This window comes from Mangifera indica, chromosome 19 (genome assembly GCF_011075055.1).
Source record: "Mangifera indica cultivar Alphonso chromosome 19, CATAS_Mindica_2.1, whole genome shotgun sequence".
In the NCBI taxonomy this organism is placed as follows: Eukaryota; Viridiplantae; Streptophyta; class Magnoliopsida; order Sapindales; family Anacardiaceae; genus Mangifera; species Mangifera indica.
The window spans coordinates 12,287,349-12,310,376 of record NC_058155.1 but is presented as its reverse complement, the minus strand read 5'-3'; the positions used below and the strand labels follow the sequence as shown (position 1 = coordinate 12,310,376).

Genomic DNA, 23,028 nt, shown 5'->3' with positions numbered 1-23,028 from the left:
TTTAGCTTATATCAAATCTATAGTATTTAATACAAACTCAGAGTTATTCAAACTAATATATAATATCATCAAAAGATTATCAATAAGAGAAAAAATGTTATCGAAAGGATGAACTATGTCATTAACAAAATAAATAGTATTACTAAGTTATTAGAGTTGCAATCGAACCAATCAAGTTACATTCTGGCTGGGGCGAAGAGTTTGTAAGTTGATGACTTTACTTGAATTAATTATTAATAAATTTTTAAAAGTTTCAATCTTACATGTACACTTTTAAAATCTTATTTTTTTAATTTTAGATAATTGTTTGAAAATTAAAAGATTGAAATATAACTTTTGAGTTGAAATCGGGTCAACCATTTCTGTTAAAACTTGAGCCGAAATCTTAACAACTCAACAAGCAAGCATAAACTCTACATATATGTAATCATATCTAATTCGAGTTAAATAATACTTAGCTTAGCTTGGTTTGTTTGCACTTCTAAGTGTTACTAAATCAATAAAAGAGTCAAACTTTAGTCAAGTCCACCGTTTTTATCTCAAACTTTAGCCAAAATCTTACCTGTTCAATGAGTTTGAGCAACAATGTACACATGTAATCAAATCAAATTCAAATCAAACATCACTAAGTTCCGTTTGTTTGCACCTCGAAGTGTTTCTAGATGGACAAAAGAGTTGAATATCACTTGAGTTACCAAGCTAGAGCTCCAGTTCAAATTTGATTTATTCGAACTAAATAGTAGATTCAAACCAAACTAACTTAGACCAGATCAACTCCTAACAACAATGGTATAAATTTTGCCACTCGTTTTGACCTTGTTGTAGGTTTGTAACCCTCTGCGCCTCTGCCTCAGATTCTGCCAACCTTCATTACAGAGGCCCTTTGGTCGATCGTTCACAGTATGGCTTTTCCACTGCATTTTCAGTGGTGACGGCAAAACCTATGTTTTTGTATTCATGAACGATTGTGCATGCAGTTGCCCATTACGAACAAAACCACTTTATTCACCCATCTCAATAACTGTTCCTATTGCTTCCCCAAAGATGAAAGCGTGATTTTCTGCCATAAATTTATAAAGCAGGCCTGCGCATTCCTGTTTCTACTGCTGTAACAAAGAGTAAGTAAAAATTATAAAAGAAAAAAAAATCTCGCCTCAGAAGCACATCAGTGCCCTTGATTTATGAAAACAAGAAATAACATCGTTTTTTAGTTTAATTAACCCTTTTTCTTTGAAAATGGACGTCATTTCAATGCTACATCATACTACGTTGTTTTGACTTATAAATTGAGCAGCTCAGTTTTTCTGTATATAAGCTTGCGCTTGGGATTGAGCTCAATCCCCCTCAATTCCCAGGCTTGGGCTTGAGCTCGCAAATATGGTCTACAGTTTCAGCTTGTACGAGCCAAGCTGGCTAATAGACTCAAATCAACTCAGTTCAAATTCAACCCTATTCATTCTAAATGCATCTATTTATAACAGATAGCACACTTCAATACAGGCAATTCAAATTTAGAAATAACTTCTTGGGGTTGAAAATTAAATCAACCAAATGCATTAGTACCATTAAGTAAATTGAAAAATAGATGCAACTGGTAACAGATTACTTTCAAATAGAGGCAGACATTATCATCACCTAAGCATTTGCTGTATGTAAAACAATAATCACTTTTTTGACAATATTGATTTGCAGGGAAGGAGACAAAAATTGAAGGCACACTATGAAAACAAGATTCCTAATGCAATTCCAAGAAACACTGAGGAACAGAAAGGAACCAAAGACTAACACAAAATTTTGTGCAGGGCACCTCAAGATGCACCTTGATTAATATAACCTTCCTTACGACCTTCAAACCCTGGCCGCATGAGCTTTTTCTCTCTCTTTTCAATCCGGCGCATCTTCTTTTGGAGACTCCTCTCTGCTATGTTTTCTGATCTCTTCTGCTGTCTCTCAGCTTTCATCTTCTCTGTAGTTTCAATTCTCTCATTCCACTTCTCAACATTCTTCTGCTGCTTTTTCTTCTTCTTCTGTAGGCTCTGTTTCAAAAGCTTTGGATTATCATGAATTTTAATCCCTGCAGCTCTACTAGTTGCTGCCTTCCATGAATGCTTCTTTGCAAACATCTCCCCTTTCTCAGGATCTTTCTTCGCTTCTTCGATTTTTTGAGCTTTTTCAAGCTCCATAAACTTAGAAAGCTTCCTCTTCTTTTTCCCATGCTTTTCCTCATTTCCAATTTTGACATGACTAAATGCAAGTTCCTTTGAAGCCTCTGCTATATCCTCCTCCACCTTTTTTGATGCATCAATAGATGCAGATTTCTGTCCTTCAGATCCCAAATCTCTTTTGCGTTTCTTTTGTTCAATGCCCTTCTTCTCACTCTTCTCATTCTTCTTCTTTGATTGATCTGAACTTCCAGCATTTCGACCTGCCTGAAGCTCTTCAATCTTGCGGCGAAGTCTTTGCCGGAGTTCTTCATATGTAACTGATCGTTCATCACCTTCTAGACCCGGCATTACAGGTTTAACCTCTGTTTCTTCATCATCACTATCCTCATTCGATTTTTCCTTTTCTAAGTTTTGCTTAAGCAAATCAAGTGTTGTTTTTTTAGAATTTGGATCGAATCGTTCCCTTCGAGCTTTCTTAATGTTTTCTCTTGATTCTTTCTTAGCCAAAGCTTTTTCATCCTTGCTAAGACCCTGAAACCATTGCTTCTTATCATCAGAAGGTACATAGAACTTTGCAGGGATTAGCTCAATCAACTTGTCAAAGAACAATGTATGTTGCTGAATTATTGACTTTAGATCACCACTGGAACTGGCTTTATCAAAAAGAGTCTGTTTTTCTTTCCCCATCTGCAAAGAGTCAAACCAAATGATAAGAGTGATCAGTAAATAAGAGGTGGTAAAATCTAGTTGCTTAAGCTTCAAAAATATTGACATTCTATCAAGAATTGGGTATTCCACATACAAAAAAGAGCAGGGCATGCAGTAGTAAAGAGGACAAGCAGCAAAGAGCTTGAAACCATAATAAACTTTCAACTATTCTTGGGAAAAATATTTCGTTAGGCTCCATATTAAAAGACTGAAAATATTAAAAACAGTACATAACGTTACCAAAAATTGAAAGTTAAAGCAAAATATGCCCACGATACCTAAACCAAATAGATAACCACAAATTTATAGTAAGCAGGATCATCGTTTCCTATATCTCCTGAATGAATTTTTTAGCACGTTGAAGCTAAGAACACAGTGATAGTTACAAATTAAAATAAAAAATCTCAACATTGAATTTCAGAAAGTGAGAGTTGCACCGTGGTGGCGATGGCGAAGATGGTCCGGGGCAAGCTGCTGCTTTTGGAAGTGAGAATCTGAAACGGTGAACGAGAGGGGAACCCTAATTTATTTCTTCTATTGCGTCTTATAAGTCACCGAAATGTCTGACAAAACGGGTCGGGCTTAGGTCAAAATTATTTTACATTGGCATACCTAGGCCCAAACTTAAAAAGTAAACCCGGCTCACATTTTTGTCTCTATTTTTAAGTATAGTTAGCATGTGTGAACTCGAACCGTCCAAGTTTATGGCTGGTTTGAGCTCAAACTGAAGCCAAAATGCTAAGTTCGAATCAAATTTTAGCTGGCCTAGGCCCCAATTCATTGTGTCAAAGTTAAGTATAACTTGAGCTCAGCCTAATCCTTAAATTTAAAGTTTAAAACTTGATTCAAGTTTATAACTGAAATTTGAAGCATATATTTGTGGCTAAAGCTTATAGTTATTAACAAAACGATATTTTTTTATTCTATAATAGAAAAAAGATAATGTTTTAATAATTGTTTAACATAATTTAAATTGAACACAAGTCAAACTTGAATCAAATCAAGTTATACCCTAACTTGCGAGTTGTATCGAGTTGAAGTTCCTTTAGCTTACACAAATACAAATGGAAATAATAACATTGTCGAGGAAGAGCAATGATATAACCGTCCAAATTGATGATATTATTTATTTAAGCAATATTATATATACCTACTTTGATTATACATATACATACATATTTATTTGTATATGTATAATCATTCAATCACATCATGACATACATCAAATATATATCTTTGTATACTTAAAGTGAGTATATATAATTTTATTATATTTATGATTAATTGAGATAATACAAGAATAATTGTTCTTTAGTAGACCCCCCTTGCCTTCACTTAGTTACAAGTAAATACAAGGCCAAAAGACTTGTTCCTACCTAAGGTATAGTGAAAACTCAAAGTGACTCATTCTAATTTTCGAAAACCTAAACACTCACTCATGAGTCAAATTCCTTTAAAAAATTTAGTTAGGATAAAAGGTAAAACTGTCATTTACTTAAAAATTTAAAAAAATTAAAGTTTTATTATATTTTCCTCTTTAGATTTAAAAATCTCACAGTTTCCCTCTCCCAAAATTTGAAAGACAACAATTTACCCCTTAGGGTTTTTTCTTTTCTCTCTGGTGACAATTTAGTAACCTCTAGTCATCAGTCATCCTCCCTCTTACTTTATCTCTCCCTCACCTTGTTGGTTGTTTTCGACCAAAACTTAGACGAAGACAATTGGTCTTTGTCTAAGACAAAGACACGTTGTCTTTGTCTCTTAGAAGAAGGTCGTTCGTCTTCATTTGAGATGAAAACAAAAATGATTTCTTTGTCTCACCTTGGTCAATGACAGCCAACAAGGCAAGAGAGAGATCGGGAGGGAAACATAAGATGGGAAAAAGGAAAATTGGCGGTTGGAGGTCGGTGAACCATCACCGGAGAGAAAGGAAAAAACCATACGAGGTAAAATGGTATTTTTAAACTTTGGGTGGAGGAAAATTGTAATATTTTTAAACTTGGGGATGAAAAGTAATAAAACTTTAATTTGTAAATTTTTTTAAAAATAACAGTTTTATCTTTTACTCTAACTGAATTTTTTTAATGAAATTTAGCTCATAAGTGGATGTTTAAATTTTTGAAAGTTAAAAGGGTTTACTTTGGGTTTTCACTATACCTTGAGTGATAACAAGTCTTTTCGCATAAACATAACAAACTTATAATTTGTTCACATTTCAATGGAAAAAAATAAGACAATTATATAATTTCAATTTGTTAGGAGATAATATTTTTTTCTTCATAGACACAAATGAAATAGGAAATAACCTCGCGAATACTGAGAAGATACATTATCAAGTAGTGATTTTTTAATTGTCCATGGGTAATGAGATTTCTATGCACTATTTGAACTGATCTATGGACGGACGACGTATAGCATAAATTCCCTTTCACAAGATAGTGAACAACTCATAGCACTATATTGAGCTATACACTTTTTAAATTTTAAATAGGCCAAAAGACTATTTCCCACCCAAGGTATACTACATTCTCAAGTTTCCCCCTTTTAATTATGAAAATATCAATTACCCACTCATGAGCAGTTAAATTTAACGGAACCCTAACACCTTAAAATTTTATCTCTTCTCCCCCCCTCCCTAACCCCTAAAAACTAACTATTTCTCTCTAGGCTAAGTTTTGAAAAATAGCATTCCCCCCCCCCCAAGGGTTTAGTTTTCAATCCCCGACGTCAAATCCAGAGCCATGGCCGATGACAAAGCCTTCCCGATGCACCACCATGCTTCGACGATCTCTCCTCTCTCCTCTGGAACGTCGATCGACCCAGATCAGACAAAGACGATGATCTGGACGAAGCTCTTCGTCTTCCCAGACGAAGACGACGACCTCGTCTTCGTCTGGGAAGACGAAAAGCTTCATCTCCTGACGAAGCTCTTCAAATTAGGTTGTCGTATTCGCTAGATCTAGGCCGATCGACATTCCAAAGGAGAGAAGAAAGACCGTCAGAGCATGGTGGTGTGTCGGGAAGGCTTTGTCATCGACAATGGCTTCGGATTTGGCGTTGGGGATTGAAAATTAAACCCTGGGGGGGAATGCTATTTTTCAAAATTTGGCCTAGGGGGAAATGGTTAGTTTTTAGGGGTTAGAGAGGGAAACGAAGATTAAATTTTAATTTATTTTTAATATTACAGATAAAATAACGATTTTACCCTTGAATCCATTTTTTTTAACAATTTATGGGTAGGTAAATGGGTTTTTCAAAGTTAACGAGTGAGAATGTGAAGAAAAAGTATACCTTAGGTGGGAACTAGTCCTTTGGCCTTTTAAATAAGTTGGTAGCTTGCATGAATTTTAATGTAATTGTTAAATAGAAAAGTGACCAAGCGGGTTTGCATGCCTCAACCAAGTTGATGTAATAGCTTAACAAACAATTGGGTATGATTAGATGTTACAAAGACTTTGAATTCAGTCAAGTTGGTATATTTTGTCACTAAAAGAATGTTGATAAGATATTATTAGAAAGATAAATAATATCACTAAATAAATAAACAAGTTAATCTATCAAATTAGAGTTTTCTCTCATATTCAGTTCGTTTAAACAAATGATAAATTCAGGTTATAACGTGAATGACGCTCTTACGAAAAGTTATTGACTACGATTTAATGAGCATGTGGCTTATGAAAATAGTTTTCAACACATACACTAACACTCTATACTAGTATGATCCAATTATAATGTCTCAGGTTAAAGGATTACTTCGTATATTAGTACGATCTTACGAAAACTCATTGACTACAATTTAATGACCATGTGACTTATAGTTTTTAGCAGATACACTAACATTCTATACTAGTACGATCCGATTATAACGTCTCAGGTTAAAGGATTACTTCGTATATTAGTACGATCTTACAAAAAGTCATTAACTACGATTTAATGACCATGTAGTTTATTATTATTGGTATGTTCGAAAAATAGTTTTCTAACTATTAATCCATACTAGTACCCTAATAATATGAGCATCATTGTCACCTACACTAATGTCATCTCATGACATTTAATAAAGATATTCAGTATGTTTACTATATGATAGTATTGTCTAAGTTATATCATATTCATAAAGAACAATTCGATAATTCAGTTTATATTAAATGAATCATTCAGATAATTCATATACATATTTTATATTATCACAAAATAAAAAAAATAACTTATATATATAACAAAAGAATTACTTTTTTATTAATAAATTATTTAAAAAATTATATATAAGATAAAATAACTTAAAACCGATCACAAAAATAGTTTTTAGCACATACAGTAACACTCTATTCTTATAGCATCTTGAAATTATCAACCACTTGTCTGTAAGGCACTATACACACAAGTTTCCACTGTCTGGTCACTGGTTTAGGGTAGAGATGTCAATGGGCCAGGGCGGCTCCAACTCGGCCCATCGGGCTAATGGGCAGTGTCGGGCCTAAGGCCCAAACAGTAACGAGCCTTCGGACTGGGCTGACCTATTAAAATATAAAGGCCCAAAGCCTGGCCCATATAATAACAGGCCTTAATCGGGCCGGCCCGACCCATTTAATCAATTTTTTTAAAAAAATTTTAATTAACATTTTTTAACATAAATTTTTTTCAATTATTAAAACCGATAACAGTATCTCGAATATTTTATTTATAATCTCTCACTTGTGACGGAGGAATACCGTAGTTATATGATGAAAAATATTATAAATTGATAACATAGTATAAATAAATTAATTTACATACAGTATAAATTACAAAACATAAATAAAATATATCTACTATATAATATTTATCTACTCATCTTTTATATTTAAATCTCTGAATTCTTCAAAAATAAATAATTATTATTTACGAATTTAGATATTTTTCGAAAGAGAGTTAATGAAATTGAAAATATAATGAAATAATTGAAATTGAGTGATTAAAAGATTTATAAATAAAAGTGAAAATAAAAAGAAATAAAATAGATTTATTTAAAAAAAAAAATTTTTTTAAAATTATGCAGAGGCTTCTGCCTGGCAGAAGCAGACCAAGGCAGAAGCAGAATCTGCTTCTGCCGCAAGGCAGCTTCTGTTGCCGTTTGCTTCTGCAAGCCAAAATTTGCTTCTGTTGCCTTTTGCTTATGCTGCCTAGGAAAATATATATATATATATATATATATATATATATATATATATATAAACAGTATCGGGTCAGCCTATGGGCCTAATATTAAAGCCTTAGGCCCAGCCCGAGCTTTATCGTGCCTGGGCCTTTTTTTCGTGCTTCGGGCCGAGCCTACATTTGACCCGACCCAATTGACGTGTCTAGTTTAGGGCCCCGCCTCTAGGTGAGCAAGCAGGTGGTGCACCTCCAAGCCTATCAATAGTGTGGGTTTAACCCATAAAAAACTATTTTATGTTTCATATAAGGTGTTTTCCACCAAATAAGAAAGTAATAAACATATGGGTGGGTAATTAAATGTGAACACATTTAAATAAGGTGGGCTAAGAATATTAAGAAATTGACTTTGGAGGAAGTATTCATTGCCTTACAGGAAAATTTGTCTCCCCCCTCCCCCCTCTTCTTTACCGCAAGAGAGATATTTTCTTTATATCTCAAAAAAAACATATATATATATATATATATATATATATCTTTTTGTTTTGCATTCCGTATGAAAGAGCAGCATCTTACTTTCATCTTTCTTTCATTTTTCCTTGCCAATTATTAAAATTTATAACACTTTAAAATTTCTCTAAAAAATAAACATATTAGTAGAGTGTTTAAGAATTATAATATATAATCTTCGAAGATAGTTTAAGTAATAAAATTGATGACACCCAATCAACAAAAATGTATAAATTAGAAATTTATTTAAAGATATTTTAAAATCAAACTTTTGGTTTATTTATTATATTAATTTTATGGACTGTCTAATTTGTTCAAAAATCTTAGTCAACTACAATAGTATTTGCATAGCAATTAACAATAAAGAAGCCCTTTTGGTCACCATCATCTAGAACATGCTGATGAAGAAATGAAGATCGGCCAAATTGCAAGTTGAAATAATTGATTCAGTAGATAGACTAAGAATAGATGATATGACAATCCTCATCGTATCATATATGACATTTAATCGAAAAGTATGAATTTTTAGTGTAAAATTTATATAAATTTAAATTCTTCAATTCCAACAATCAATTTTAAAAATACGATGGCGGAAATTAATAGCCCTTCCACTTTTTCTTATATTGGAAGTAAATAAAAAAAACCCAAGCACAAATAAGCTAATATTTGCTTACCAAGGCTCAATTTAGCAGAAAATCGTTACCATCCCCCACCGAATTTTTGTTTCTTTCTTTCTTTCTTTCCTTTCTTTTTCCCATGTGATACTCTCTAGATCAAGCAAAAAAGAAACAAGAAATAAAAAATGTATACACAAAATATCTATAAATAAATCCCTCACCTCACTGAATAAATCTTGCAAAAGGGCTTTGCTCCTACCTAGAATAAGTATATCTAATTCCTGCTATCCTTTTCTCCTTTGTCAGTGCTACTGCTTTAAATATTATCGAATATTCCTGAGGGCAATATTGTCGATTATGGTATAAACAAAGCACTGCAACTAATGCTCCAATTATATTCTGACCATAGCAAAAATTGTAACTTTGCTTAAAATAAAATTATTAGTATGAGTTACATACAGACATCTAGACAAATTAAATTGGCAATTATTTTTTATTTATTTTTTCTTTAACTTAAAACCCACTTTATCATATGATATTACATAAGGTTGTTAAAATAAGTTAGTATGATATATATATATGCAGTATCGGCTAATCAAGTGCACAGTTTTATTGGGTGGTTAATGTTTGTCAAACTTGGTTGATTTGTTCATTCCAAAATCCAAATTATTATGAACTCTATTGTATTCGATATTTCAAAGCAACGATTATTACCTCATGTTTTTAGACTTGGATCTGACCTTACCCCAATCAATGGCACGATTCATGTATCAACGGGTTAACTAACCAGATAAATTAATAATATTAACATAACATAATTAATATTTTAAATTAAATTTTAGTCATGTTAAAGTCAATGTAATGTTCGGATCATTTTGACCAAACAGTTGAGCTTTAATTTAACATAATTCATCTAATTTAACCCTAAATTAAATTGATTCGTTGAGTAAAATAAATTTTAACTATGGTCCTAACCAAATTTATTGCTAATTTTCAGTTGGATCAATGGTGTTGTTCAAGTTTTAATATACTATTATTTCCTTGAAGTGGCTCCACCTATTGGCTAACAACAAACTATTAACTTAACATAACGTTTGGAAGGTAATTTCTGTTTAATTCCATAAAATAATTAGGAGTAGATCTGGTTGAAGTTATTTTAACTCGATTCCACCCTTCCACTAGGTGGTATTAAATAAAAAGATTAAAGTTTGATATGGAAGATGACACAAAACAAATTTCTGTCCCATTAATTGAAAAAGGACAAAGGACAATGCCGCACCCAAGGTTTAATGAAATGACAAATCTTTATCTATTAACTTTCAAAAATTTAAATACCCACTTATTTATTGTTATAAATAGGGATAAAATTATTATTTTATAAATAATAATTTATTTCCCCATAAGTTTATAAATCTGATTTCCTCCCATGAAGGTTTGAAAAATCACATTTTTCCTCTAGGGTTTTGAAACTATCACCAGAGACAGCGAAGTTCACCGTCTCTGATCGCGTTCTCTCTCCCTTCCAACTTCTTTCTTTCTCCTGGTCTAAAACGCTAAATCTTGGTTGGAGATCGTTAGTGTCAGATGTTGCTTCCAAACGATCTATGGCGTGACGGATCTTCAACAATGTCACTTCCAATTGTCATCTTCGTGGTCTTTTCATAATCGTGTCTTTGTTATGGAGGCTAGAGGAAGCATTGATAGATGAAAGGTTGGCCAAAGAATGTTGTCGGAGAAGGAATGAAATCTTAGGGGGAATTTTTCAAACCTTGAGTGGGGGAAAAACGTGATAGTATTTTATTTTTTTAATATTTTTAATTAAATGATAATTTTACCCCTATTTATAATAGTAGATAGATAAGTATTTGAGTTTTTTAAAGTTAATTGATGAGAATTTGACCTTTCATTAAACCTTGGGTGGGAAATTGTGCTTTGGCCATTGAAAAATGGTTGTTCGATTACTGCATGTATTGTTATCCCTTATTAATTTAATGGAGAAAGTTTTGATCACCAGCTGGAAATCGTGGGAATTGGAAATTTTTCTCCACTCTCCACCCCACTTGCCTTATCACTTCCTCACCAACTATTCTGAGGAGATTTCAATGCCCATTACTTTTACCCTTTTCTTTTCCTATAAATTGCCCTCCCAATATTCTCAAAAACCTCTTGCTCTTTCTCTTCTCTTCCTCTCTTAAGTTTTAGTTCTTAAGCGCTGCTAGTTTTTCTCTTGTTTTGCTGTTTTTCTTGATCTGGGTTTATACAAAAACACCGCTGTTACTCTGCCAAAAAAAAGACCTTTTTCCCTTCTGCAATTCTTGATGCTGAATATCTTGTTTTTGATGTCTGAGATTCATGTCTCCTGTTCTAAGTGAAATCATCCGTTCAGGGTTTACGATCAATTCCTCTCTCAGACGCAGAACCCATCTTGTTCAATCGTTCTCTGTTGTGTTCCTCTATTGGTTCTATGTGTTTTCAGAAACAACCCGTCTGCCTGACCAGTTTTTATTTTTTTTTCTCTTCTGAAAATAATTAGCTTAATATAATTAGTAAGGAATTGGGTCCTGTGTCTTTTGCTCCACCAGGTTAAGCCAATTCTGAAGTCTTGGTTTTTATTTGTGTTTGTTGCTCTTTGGTGTAAATATACTATTGTTATAATGGCTTCCTCTAGTGGGAATTCCTCAGGTTGCACTGTGTTTCAGAATTCTGGGTCTGAAAAGGACCAGCAGCTTCTGATGGACGAAAGAAAAAGAAAGAGAATGGAATCAAATCGTGAATCAGCCAGAAGATCCAGGCTGAGAAAACAGAAGCACTTGGATGATTTAATGTCACAAGTAACTCAGCTAAGAAATGAAAACAACAAAATCCTTACTGCCATCAAAATCACCACTCAGCACTACATGAATCTTGAGACTGAGAACTCTGTTTTGACGGCTCAGATAACGGAACTCAGCCATAGACTTGAGTCTCTAAATGAAATCATCAATTTCATCAACGCAAATAGTGCAACTTTTGACACTGAGACTGGTCAGGGTCGTGGCATCCCAATTGCATCTGACAGCTTAATGAACCCAATGAATTTGATCTTTCTAAACCAACCCATCATGGCATCTGCAGATATGTCTCAGTATTGATCATTGTCGTCGTCGTCGTCATCTTATGGCAGATATTTGGTCAATTACGGTTGTCATTGTTCCTTTTAATGGCTCTGTTTGGAGCAATGGACTATCGGGGTACTTGGCTTTTGTAACGTGTCCCACTGTGAATATAATGTTAAGGAGCCTGGATATATTTGGGTTTTTCTGGTAGTCAAGTTAAAAGTATTTGGATTTTTAGTTTCCATCAATCCTGTGTGGCGTTCCTTCTTTTGTCTGGAATGGAATGGTTTCGAGTTGAAGTTTATGTCTAATATCTCGGATTGAAATTAATTTATTTATCTTTTTAATTATCTTATTTATCTTATCTCTATATTATAGATTTAATTCAAAGTTCAAATTGGGTCCATCCATACTAGGCTTGTGGCTTCCTCCTTTACGCAAAATCAAAATTTGTAATTGATGTTTATAAATGGTATTCCATTTTTGTACGCAACTTTTTCTATTCCAAATGAATAATAATATTGACATGACTTCAAAACAAATATTCCACGGCTTGGCCCCTCTTTTCCAAAATGAATATAGCCAGGCCCGCCACTGGTTTCCTGATTGAAGTGTATGGCCAAATTTATAAAATTTCCTATTGATTAGCTTAGAGTGAATTCAATCCTAATTGGCTCAGGTCGTATTTATAATATAATTTAAATTAATTAATTTTAAATTAAAATTTTAATTTAATAATTCAATTTAATATCTTCTCATTTGTCTATTCTATGACATGGGTAATATTGTCAATGACACTATATCTATTTCATAACATTGCCTATATTATTGATAGTCTTTTAGTGATATTATTCAACTACTTAAAGAGTTTGTATTCAAACTTAATATTATATTTTTAACCTGAGTTCAAATTGGCTCTCACCCAGATCAGATCGGCTGAAAGCAAAGCCACTCCTAGGTTAACCCCACTACTTGATATCAAAGGTCAAGCATACTGTGTCCAAGATTCAGTAATACTATCATTGCAAAAACATAATCTAATAATATTTTTGAACAAGAAAAGTTGTTGGCATCCTTGTCTTGTCTGCTCTTGATTTTTGTTGCTTTGTGTGCCAAAAAGTGTACCATATAAAATTTGCCTAGGTTCAATGCACTTCGATTGAATTCTCCACATGTCACTTTCGTGATTGCAATTTTCAATACCCACTGCCCACCTACTAATATCCATCGTCAAAGAGATCGAAACATGTGGGCAATTTAAACGCCACCGGCCTAGCTAATTTTAATACCTTACCAATAAATCAATCTAGCTAATTAACTTAGGATTACGACTCAGACTCTTTAATTAGATCAATACATGATTCCAAAAATTTATTGAGATAGAACCGTTTACTGCATTGATTAGACGTGAGTGCCTTATTAATCTTTTAAGGTGGGATTTGATATATATTTGGGGAAAAAAATTAGAGGCTCATATCTTAATTCTTAAGTATATAAGTAAGTCTAATTAATGACTTCATTCATTGGTTCAAGCTAGCAATATCTACTGCAAAACATCCATGGTAGAAAGTTCAGATTCAAAAGAGGCGAGACTAGCATGGCGACTCTAAGTAAATTGAGCTTCTACATCTTTGTTTTCTGAACTTAGAGGTTATCGAAGATAATGAACCAATGATTTTTTTTTTCCTCAAATCATCAAAATGGTAAGTTTGGCACCCTTAACAATAAGGGTAGATCAAACTAAATCAAAGATGAACAAAGGAAAATTTAAGCTCTACTTAATTTCAGAATGATGAACTCAAACATAAGATAATATTGTTTGAGCTAGTAAACAATAACATTGGAAAAAGAGAAGAGTCAAAAAAAAAAAAAAAATGGTAGAGAATTAAAAAAAAAAATAAAGTTCATCAGCAAAACAAACTCCACCAAGGCATCAATTTCAAGCTGATCCTTCTTCATCTTGAACTCAACTCGATTCCATCTCTAGTTGTTGACACATAAACATTAGCATGTGGGGAATCGGTAATGACCTCTACCATTTCACAGTTTCATGCTTTCAGCTCTTTTATAATACTCAAAAGTAAGCATATCCATTGCCTACAACCAAATCAGGTTTGCATAACAAAGTCTCCAACTGGAATCCGTGTATCATACAGTTCTTCTGTTAAAGACTTAAAGCAATCAAGATTGACAGTGACCCAGAGTAATGTGACCAAACATAAAAGCTAAAAGAGTTGTTCTTGTTTGCTAAAATAGGCAGGATAGGTTGCCCTCCTAAGACGTAAACCTAAACAAAGATCAGCGTAAACTCAGTTTGCATAAAAAACAGTTAGTTCAAGATACTCATTCAAATCTTTGGATAAGTAAAAAAATCACCAACGAAGCAAGTTCGGGTGTGGTGAGAGGGTTAAATCCAAGTTCAAAGTGAAATTTCTTTAATTCAAACTAGGCTTGTTCAAGTCAAACAACAATACAAACTCAAATAGCTCGATCAAATTCACCCCTATCCACTGCATATTCATTGGTAACATACAAGGAAAAAGAGAACGCTAAAAATAAGTGGTATGCACAAACATAACCGATTACATTTAAAACCTTTAAACAAGGCAGTTTTCAAATTAATTCATACATTTCAACTGGAAAGATCTGATACAACAAAACCACCAGAAACGAAAAAGAAAAAATATTATCCTAAATCTACCTCCTTATTCATATGGAATTTGGATATAAGCAGCATCACTCACAAATGGGATGTCAGCATACATACCAGCAAGAGCACACCGCATAGCCTCTAAAACAGTGAAAAGGAAACCAAAAGCCACAATTGTCCAGAAATGCATTCCTATTTTACCCCAGTATACTGCAAGTGGCATCCAGCGGCTCACAGTCCCTATCACCTGGAGGCCAATCTCCAACAGCATGCCCATTACCACATGAAATCTAAAAAAGTGAGGCCACTCTTTTCTCCTCACCACTCCAAGATATGCAACAAAAAAGTATGCCATTAAAAACCAGCTTGGCAATCTGCCAAGGGCTTCAAGGAATGGGTAGGTGGCAAATTCAAAGTCTTCTAAAAATGGGTGTAAATGATACGCTGTCTCTCCATACATCCATGTCTCATGGAGAGGCATTAAATAGGGGATGCATGCTAAAGTCCTCCACCACCACCTCGGTTTCTTGGTCATAGCAGGATAGCGAAAGCTGGACGGAACATCCTTTGATGCTTGAGGTGAGAGATGAGATCTACGCCTCCTAGGTAAGGAGGGGATTGTACTTGACAAACTACCTTGATCCCCACTTAAAAGTGGGGTTGATGCAGCAGAAAGGTGCAAGAGTGGAACACCTACAGATCAAAAAAGAATATAGATTAAAATGAAAAAATCTCTCTGAGGCTCTGGGGCATTTCAGAACCCTCAGGATGGAATAAAATTTGATTCCTTCTTTAAAAATGGTTCAGTATTGTGAGAAGCCTAATTCCACGTTCAACTTGAGATACCTTTTACCAAGTGGAAAATGAGAGAGAACTCTGGACAAGGATGGACGTACCTCCTGAAGACCAGGATTTCCACTGATGACGTCCCCATGAACTGCTGGTACCTAAAGTTGTCGCATGAGGGGGCAAACATGGCACACTTGCTAAAATGGAGACACTTTGCTTCGCCTTACATGCTTTTGAATTCATAGGAATACAACTAAAAAGCATTGTGTATCCATTTAGAATCATTGCCAAAACCTATATGAAAACCAATGTCAGAAGAATGTAGGTAACATGTATACTCAAAATATGAAACATTGCCCATCATGACATTGTCAAGATCAACATTCCATTAATCTCCAGCACAAAGGCACAAATTTTACCTCTAAATGGCTTCTGCCAAAGAAGATAAGTTACACATGATTAGCAGATATCATCAACATTGTGCACCAACTCATTAGCAATATAAGATCACAGCAAAAGACCCAAAAACTATATTGAGCATTTTATACAATTTGCTAACTGCTCTCAACTCAAGTGATAAAACATGTTGTATAAGAGAAGGGTCTTATACCACTATCCCAAGTGTGAGGAATAAAACTTAGATCCCACATTGGTAGGGTTTATACTGTTTTAGGTTCTCCGATGTGGTTCTCCCAAGATTGGGTACCATTTGGTATCATAGCTACCATCATACCTCCCAGTTGTAATTATGCAGTGCGGATAGTGACACCAGCATTGCAGTATTTGACTGAAGCTAGCAAACCGCTAGTGTACAGACAGCCGTGGGCATAGGGGCTGCCGAGAGTGGTCTCATGTTATCAGGAATGGGACTTAAATCTCACATGAATTTTTGGGGTGTGGTTCTCACGAATCAGGTCTCACCATAAAAATTCATACCGCAAACTGACCTTTGATGACCAAAAAACAAAGTGAAACGCACAAAAAATGAGAAAAATGATAAGCAATATCTAAAAAATCCCCTGTAAAATGACCCCAAGTACGCCCTTCTTAACATGTGATATGAAATCCATCAAAAAGCCACTGAACCAAATTCCAAACTTTTTAGTGTCCTCGAATTTCTTAGAAATGAAAAAGAAAAAATCTAAACGAATAACTGACCAAATCTCCCAGACTCCAGTTATCAAAGGAAATTACCTTGACTTGAAAATTGACGAAGAGAGATATCTAAACTGATACTGTGCGAATTCACTAGGGTTTCCCGTTCTCCTTTATCGGACAATAGTCTGCACCGGCTTCTTTACCTTGTCAGCGTCCAATCCAAATATAAACACTACGAACCGATCGAACCGGTGTTACCTGGACCGGCCTCTTCATCGGGTCAAGGCGCGGTCGGGTTCTGAAAAATTGGCTCAAAATTTAAACCCAGCCCGCCAATCTTTTGAAATTTTTTCAGGTCAGCCCAGTTTGCATTTATTTTTGGGCTCTATGGCTCATATATAACTGGTTTCGGTGCGGCCGCCTAAAGAACCCTTCTCGTGGATTCCGCGAGAGAAGGAAATTGAAAAAGAGGAAGGGAGAAAACCGGCCGGCGATCAGAGATCCCGTCCGTCAGCTAGGAAGAAATTGGATGATAAAGGCGAGAGAGACAGAAAACTTTGGTAAGACGATAGAGGCGCCAACGAAGCCCTTATTATTAGAAACACATTTCACTTCTTATTTGCTATAAAAAGCTCGGCTGTCACTCGGACATATTACCGCGTAGAGGTGGGCTGCTGCATGAAATTATGTTCAATTTTTATGATTTATTTCTCTCATTTGGACTGTAATCGAGCTGTATGTTTACTTCTCATAGCCAACTTTATAGTTTGTGGGCTGTTGTTAGTTTATAAGCTTGTATTCAGGGCTACGTTGGTCCTTGAGTTCATCAAGAATGATCTCTCCTTTGTAATTGCTTAATTGGTATTGATTTAAGAGCAATTCTATGGGCAGTTATATAATTTGGGTACCTAACGTGTCGCCCCTAATATTGTTAATCTCCATGTATTTTGCTTTTGATGATAATATTGCTATCAGCTCTTTGTTTGGGGATGTGATTTGAGATTCGTTTTGGTTGAAGTTTTATGCGTTTAATTATAATTTGCTGAAATCTGAAACCCATATTAGTTTTTTATCATATTTGTTTGTTAGGAAATAATGGATATGGATGTAATCTCTATGTAACTGCTTCCTGTTGGGATTTCCTTGACATCTAGACTTCTTGCAATCTCTTCAGATAAGCCTTCCTGCATATGAGTGATTATGGGGTCGGCTTGCTGTGTACCTGCTAGAGATAGAACTGTTCCCAATAGAACTGGATCTGGAACTGGAACTGAAACTTCATGTAGGAACATCACATGCTCGCCAACATTGAGTTTTCACTGTGATCGTCAAAGGTGTCTGGCTGGTGAAATTGATGATTCTCCATACCATGTGTCTAATGGAGCCAGCACAAACACAAGCAGGGAGATAGAAGGATTAGAAGGTTCTGAAAGGGATAATTTTTCTGATGGGAGAAACCTTGAGAATTTCCGAACACCCATCTCTTGTAAATCGCTGGTCCATGGAGAAAGAGGTGCAAATTATATTGCGCTACCATCAGGTAATTTAGTAATTATCTCTGTTTATGTTTTTCCCCAGAAGTCCATATTTACTATTTTCATTTAAATTCCTTCAGAAATCTATATTTTAGATTTATGGTTTTTTCACTCTGGAAGCTTGTAAATCACTGGTTCATGGGGAAATGATTTTACTGTGTTAGTGCGTTTAATTTTTTGGAGTTAAGTTCTTCAGAAATGTATAATGTATATCTGGTTTGGGGATATGTGCCAAACATGTTTTGTTTAGATGCAGCCCTGAGCGTTACTCACATTGGACACTTTTGTCTGTTGGACCAAGGATTATCAGATTATGATTTTTTTGGTTAAGTGTATATAGAAGTCAAATGGATGCACTTTTCTTTTTACTCATTTTTGTGATTAGTTTCTAGAGATCAACCATGAAACAATTTTACATTTTGTACTTCTAGAACATTTGTGCTGAACACAATCTTTTTTATCTCAATGCATTGCTTCATGTTGGTATTATTTTTTGTATTAGTGTGGAATAGGTGATTATTCGAGAATATCTAAATGAACCTTTTCTTTTCTGTGGTAAGTATAAAGAAAGAAGAATTTGGGGATTTGTTTTTTGTTGTTTTCAATTGATTGAATGTGGTTTTAATTAAATATGTTGCAGTAAATGATATACTAGTTAAATAACTATGTTTTAGGATAAAGAGAGTCCAGAAATATAGAATGATTCACGATCCTCTCACTTGCTTGACTTCCATTTTAATATATGATGCCATAAGTAATATGGTTGATGGATGCACCCTGTGATTCCTTTGATTTCTTTTTTAGTGTTTTTGATGCATTCTTTCCATTATTGATCCAGACATACCCATGGCAAGCAATTATTCTGAAGAATTGAAATCCATTGCCACTAATTTTCCTGTGGAGGTGAGTTTACATGTATTTCTTTCCTTCTATATGTTTTTTTCTATTTGATTACCATGAATCTTATTCTCTCTATCCATGAATATGCATCTTAGCCTCTTCTGATATGTTAGGTGAAGAACTTGGAAGAATCATCAATTATTGCTCATACATCAACACAGAAACTTTCATTTTCTATACCTTCGTCCTTCTCTACACCGATAGTTGATCCTTTGTCTACCCATCCTCGTTTACTTCCTCCTAGTTCAACCCCATCTAGAAGGGCTCGCCGTTCACCTGGCCACAGGCTGTTGAGACAGGTTTCTGATAGTCAAATCTTAGGATTGAAATCACCTAATAATTACCCAATATCTGAAGGAAGGTCTTCTTCTGTACTTTCCACATGCAGCAATGACTTAACTGCTGGATCATGTGGTGGCTCTTCTGATGGGTGCTCCAGGCACACTTTTTCTGAGCTTGTGGCCTCTTCACAAAGAGAGAGGTGGTCTTTTGACAGTGAACATCTGGGCTCTGGTCACGGCTATATAAGTGGATCCAGCAGTAGGTTCTCATGTTCACCCTCCGTAGATCTGCAAAGTTGTGGGGCATGTTCAAAGCTCTTGACAGAGAGATCTTCCTGGTGTAGCCAGAGAATTTCTGCTTACAATAAGCTCTCAGTGGTTTCTGTGCTTGTCTGTGGACATATTTACCATGCTGAGTGCTTGGAGGTTATGACAGCAGACACTGATAGATACGACCCAACTTGCCCAATATGTATGGTTGGAGAGAAGCAAGTCTCAAAGATGTCTAGAAAAGCTTTAAAAGCAGAAGCAGAATTAAAGGCAAAATACCATAAGATATCTAGAAACCGAGTTGTGGATAGTTATCTTGATGATGATTCAGAGGATTATGGTTACCAAAAAGATGTTAAACAAAATGGAAATTTTCTGAAGACAGAAGCCAGTTCTAGTGCAAGGAGCTCCTCTGCAAAGCCTTTCTTTCGATGGCATTTTTTGCTTGGGTCAAAGCGGCATAGATCACTAACCGAGAATGATTCAGTCCAGAAGAAAAGTTTTTGGGCCAGATATAGGAAAAATTGAGTTACCCTCAACTGTTACCAGGTAAGGAGATCTGTTGCACTTCTGTTGCATTTCAGCAACTCTATTTTTGAATTGTTTTATATGGAAGTAAATATCTTTGTGGATTAATTTAGGTCTTTCTCTTTTCAAGATTGCCCAGAAGCCTTCCAGTAGACATTCTGGCTGTGATGCATTTGATATCTGAAATCCCGGGTTCCTTAATATTACAGATTCCACTTCTCTTTTTCAAGGTAAACCTATAACAGGCTTTCTGTAGGATACTCTTCATTGACCCACAAGATTACCTGAGTCCTAATGAATGGTTTAGCATTTAGGGCTTACAGGAATAATATGAATATTATAATGGGGCTTTTGGTGCTTAAAGACAAAGCAATGATGTCAGTTTTTTTCAGCTTTAGATAAGATAGAAAATATTTTACGCATAGGAATTTTTTGAAGACGATATGAAATATTGCCCACTTTAATTTGCTTCTATGTATGTCATGAATACTGAAGCCTTCAGAGAGAAAAAAGGCAAGCATATCAATTTCTTCACAGATCACAGTTGAATGCATTGTTCGCAACCATGATTATCTGGATAAAGGCATATTATTACGTAACATGATCAGCTTTTCTTTGTGTTATCTCTTTTTTGTTATAGCCAAATGGATTTTTGCTGGATATTACCCAAAAATAACAAGAAAGAAATCCTGCCAAAGCTTATTTCGATTTGAATAAAACTATGTATATAAACATTTCTTACTAGTTTATTTATATGAATGAGTAGTATTATGTGTATAAACAATATATATAATTTTGTACACAAATAATTATATGCCCTTATATGACTAGATAGTTTTAAACCAAAGATAAAGTAACACTTAATTATATAGCGAAATGTTATCATTTGTGCATAAAGTTTGATATATTATTTATACACATAGATTTATTGTAAATGAATTGATGTGTTAGCTTTTAATGAATTGAGGTGCTAAATTTGATTATGTCATGGTTAAAATATGTTCTAAACCATTTGACTCCGTGGTTAAATTGGATAAATAGTATTTAATGTAATTCAATTATTGGGTTGGACCGGTTTAATTGAGATGAAAATATCATATGATTGAACTTGTTTTAATTTTAATTGTATCAAATTGATATTATTGATCTAACTAGTTGGTTGGATAATGAACCAATAGATTGGTCTTTCGATTGAATGGATGCTCGATTTGGGTCTAGTTTTACCTACCAAAAGGCGTGGACCTACATTTGAAATATTATCCAATACCTCCCTTTATTCGCTTTAGCTTTAAAAATTTTCTAATAACTTTTTTTATCATATGGTTTATTCAATTCAATATAGTTCTAAAAGTTAGATTGGATCGATTAATTAAATCTAAGATTTGTTAAGAAAAATGATTTTCATTTATTTGAAAACTATTTTTAAAGTTAAATTACTTTGGATTGGATTGAATCTTTCAAACGTTTGATTAGATCAAATTGAAAATTGGGTTTGATTCGGTAAATATAAAAAATAATATTTTTTTGTAAAAAAATTATTATTAATTGAATCGAATACCTTATTTATCAATTTTGAACATATATAGGATCAAACTAAGTTTATTTTAATATCATAATATTTTAAATTATATATTTAATAATAAATTATATAAAATTATTTCAAATATTGTTTTTAAATAGTTTATTGGTCAAATCATCAATCAATTAGTCTAACCATCAGTTAGATCAAACTGTCATTTGTATTGAGTTGATGTCCAATTTAATTCAGTTAGATCAAATTAACCTTTCTATTTAATCGATATTCAATTCGATTAAAAAAATATTACAATTCAATCTTACGAATACCATTACACCTGTCTATTTTCTTCCTAATGTATTAAAAACACTACTATCAATAGAGATATGTTAGACTTTAATTCAAATTTCTACACTTAAAAAATACATAATTTGTACATTCCTCCTACCTTCTTGTTTCTAAGAAACTTAAAAATCGATTTTTCATATGATTTATTTATTATTTATATCATAATATTTTAAAGTAAAGATCTGTTATATTAATGTGCCACCTTCCCTAGAAAATATGTAATTATAAGTTGAAGTTGATTTGTATAATAAATTTTTAATTAAAAAATTGGATATCACAAATATCACCAACAATAAGGGTGTTTTCAATACTTTTAAAATTAAAGCGGATGAATATAATAGTGATTGATTTCTTAAGGGTTAAATGAAATATATAACAAACATAAAAAAATAAATCTATCATTTATGGTGAAATGGAGGAAAGCATCAACCCTTAAAATGTGAAGGGGGGGGGGTCAGAGATATTATTTCATACCTTTTGGGTGTGAGGGATAAAGCCGAAACCCTCAGGGGAGGTATGGGTAATTATCCATCCGTTTACTGTAAAATTATGTATGATAAATTGTTGTCAGAAGTGGGATTTGAACCCACGCTCTCTTTCGAGAACCAGAACTTGAGTCTGGCGCCTTAGACCACTCGGCCATCCTGACCTTCTGATGATGGCTTTAATGATTATCTATACATATCATTAGACATAATTTCCAAATAATTATTTATATTTTATTTAAAGTGAATTCGAGTAAGCTCATATGCGAGCGTTGTCGGGCCTCCCAAATTTGGGTCAACCAAGAGAGGCCCATGGGCCTTCTTGATGGAGCCATTAGCTCAGTGGACATGTCCACCGCTTATCTAGTTATCTTTCCACTTGGTTATTATTGGACAGTGA

General features: G+C 34.1%; 4 protein-coding genes and 1 non-coding gene across 9 annotated transcripts; 2 read left to right on the top strand and 3 right to left on the bottom strand.

Moving 5' to 3' along the window:
- Positions 1–574: 574 nt before the first annotated feature.
- On the bottom strand, positions 575–3,443 carry LOC123203532 (surfeit locus protein 6 homolog). Of its 3 annotated transcripts, none has more exons than XM_044619920.1 (3): positions 3,311–3,443; positions 1,820–2,852; positions 575–1,106 (listed from the first exon to the last, which is right to left on the bottom strand). In XM_044619920.1, exons 2-3 carry the CDS (start codon positions 2,850–2,852, stop codon positions 1,072–1,074), a joined length of 1,068 nt encoding a protein of 355 aa, XP_044475855.1. In that variant the 5' UTR covers positions 3,311–3,443; the 3' UTR covers positions 575–1,071. The 3 variants fall into 3 exon arrangements, with proteins under 3 accessions (XP_044475855.1, XP_044475856.1, XP_044475857.1); XM_044619921.1 differs by having other exon boundaries at positions 575–1,103; XM_044619922.1 differs by lacking the exon at positions 575–1,106 and having other exon boundaries at positions 1,583–2,852.
- Positions 3,444–11,164: 7,721 nt separating this feature from the next.
- Positions 11,165–12,578, top strand: LOC123202625 (bZIP transcription factor 44-like). The gene has a single exon (XM_044618591.1). The coding sequence runs from the start codon at positions 11,788–11,790 to the stop codon at positions 12,262–12,264; it is 477 nt and encodes a 158-aa protein (XP_044474526.1). The 5' UTR covers positions 11,165–11,787; the 3' UTR covers positions 12,265–12,578.
- A 2,215-nt stretch (positions 12,579–14,793) lies between these two features.
- On the bottom strand, positions 14,794–17,012 carry LOC123203148 (protein TIC 20-I, chloroplastic). Its single transcript, XM_044619341.1, has 3 exons — positions 16,862–17,012; positions 15,775–15,961; positions 14,794–15,571 (listed from the first exon to the last, which is right to left on the bottom strand). The coding sequence occupies exons 2-3, from the start codon at positions 15,950–15,952 to the stop codon at positions 14,934–14,936; spliced, it is 816 nt and encodes a 271-aa protein (XP_044475276.1). The 5' UTR covers positions 15,953–15,961; positions 16,862–17,012; the 3' UTR covers positions 14,794–14,933.
- A 141-nt stretch (positions 17,013–17,153) lies between these two features.
- Positions 17,154–20,902, top strand: LOC123203147. Of its 3 annotated transcripts, none has more exons than XM_044619340.1 (5): positions 17,154–17,325; positions 17,940–18,305; positions 19,139–19,203; positions 19,314–20,300; positions 20,410–20,902. In XM_044619340.1, exons 2-4 carry the CDS (start codon positions 17,966–17,968, stop codon positions 20,277–20,279), a joined length of 1,371 nt encoding a protein of 456 aa, XP_044475275.1. In that variant the 5' UTR covers positions 17,154–17,325; positions 17,940–17,965; the 3' UTR covers positions 20,280–20,300; positions 20,410–20,902. The 3 variants fall into 3 exon arrangements, with proteins under 3 accessions (XP_044475275.1, XP_044475273.1, XP_044475274.1); XM_044619338.1 differs by having other exon boundaries at positions 17,154–17,431; XM_044619339.1 differs by having other exon boundaries at positions 17,154–17,431; positions 20,393–20,902.
- Positions 20,903–22,708: 1,806 nt separating this feature from the next.
- On the bottom strand, positions 22,709–22,792 carry TRNAL-CAA. The gene has a single exon. It is a non-coding gene; the product is annotated as a tRNA-Leu (tRNA).
- Between the last annotated feature and the right edge of the window lie 236 nt (positions 22,793–23,028).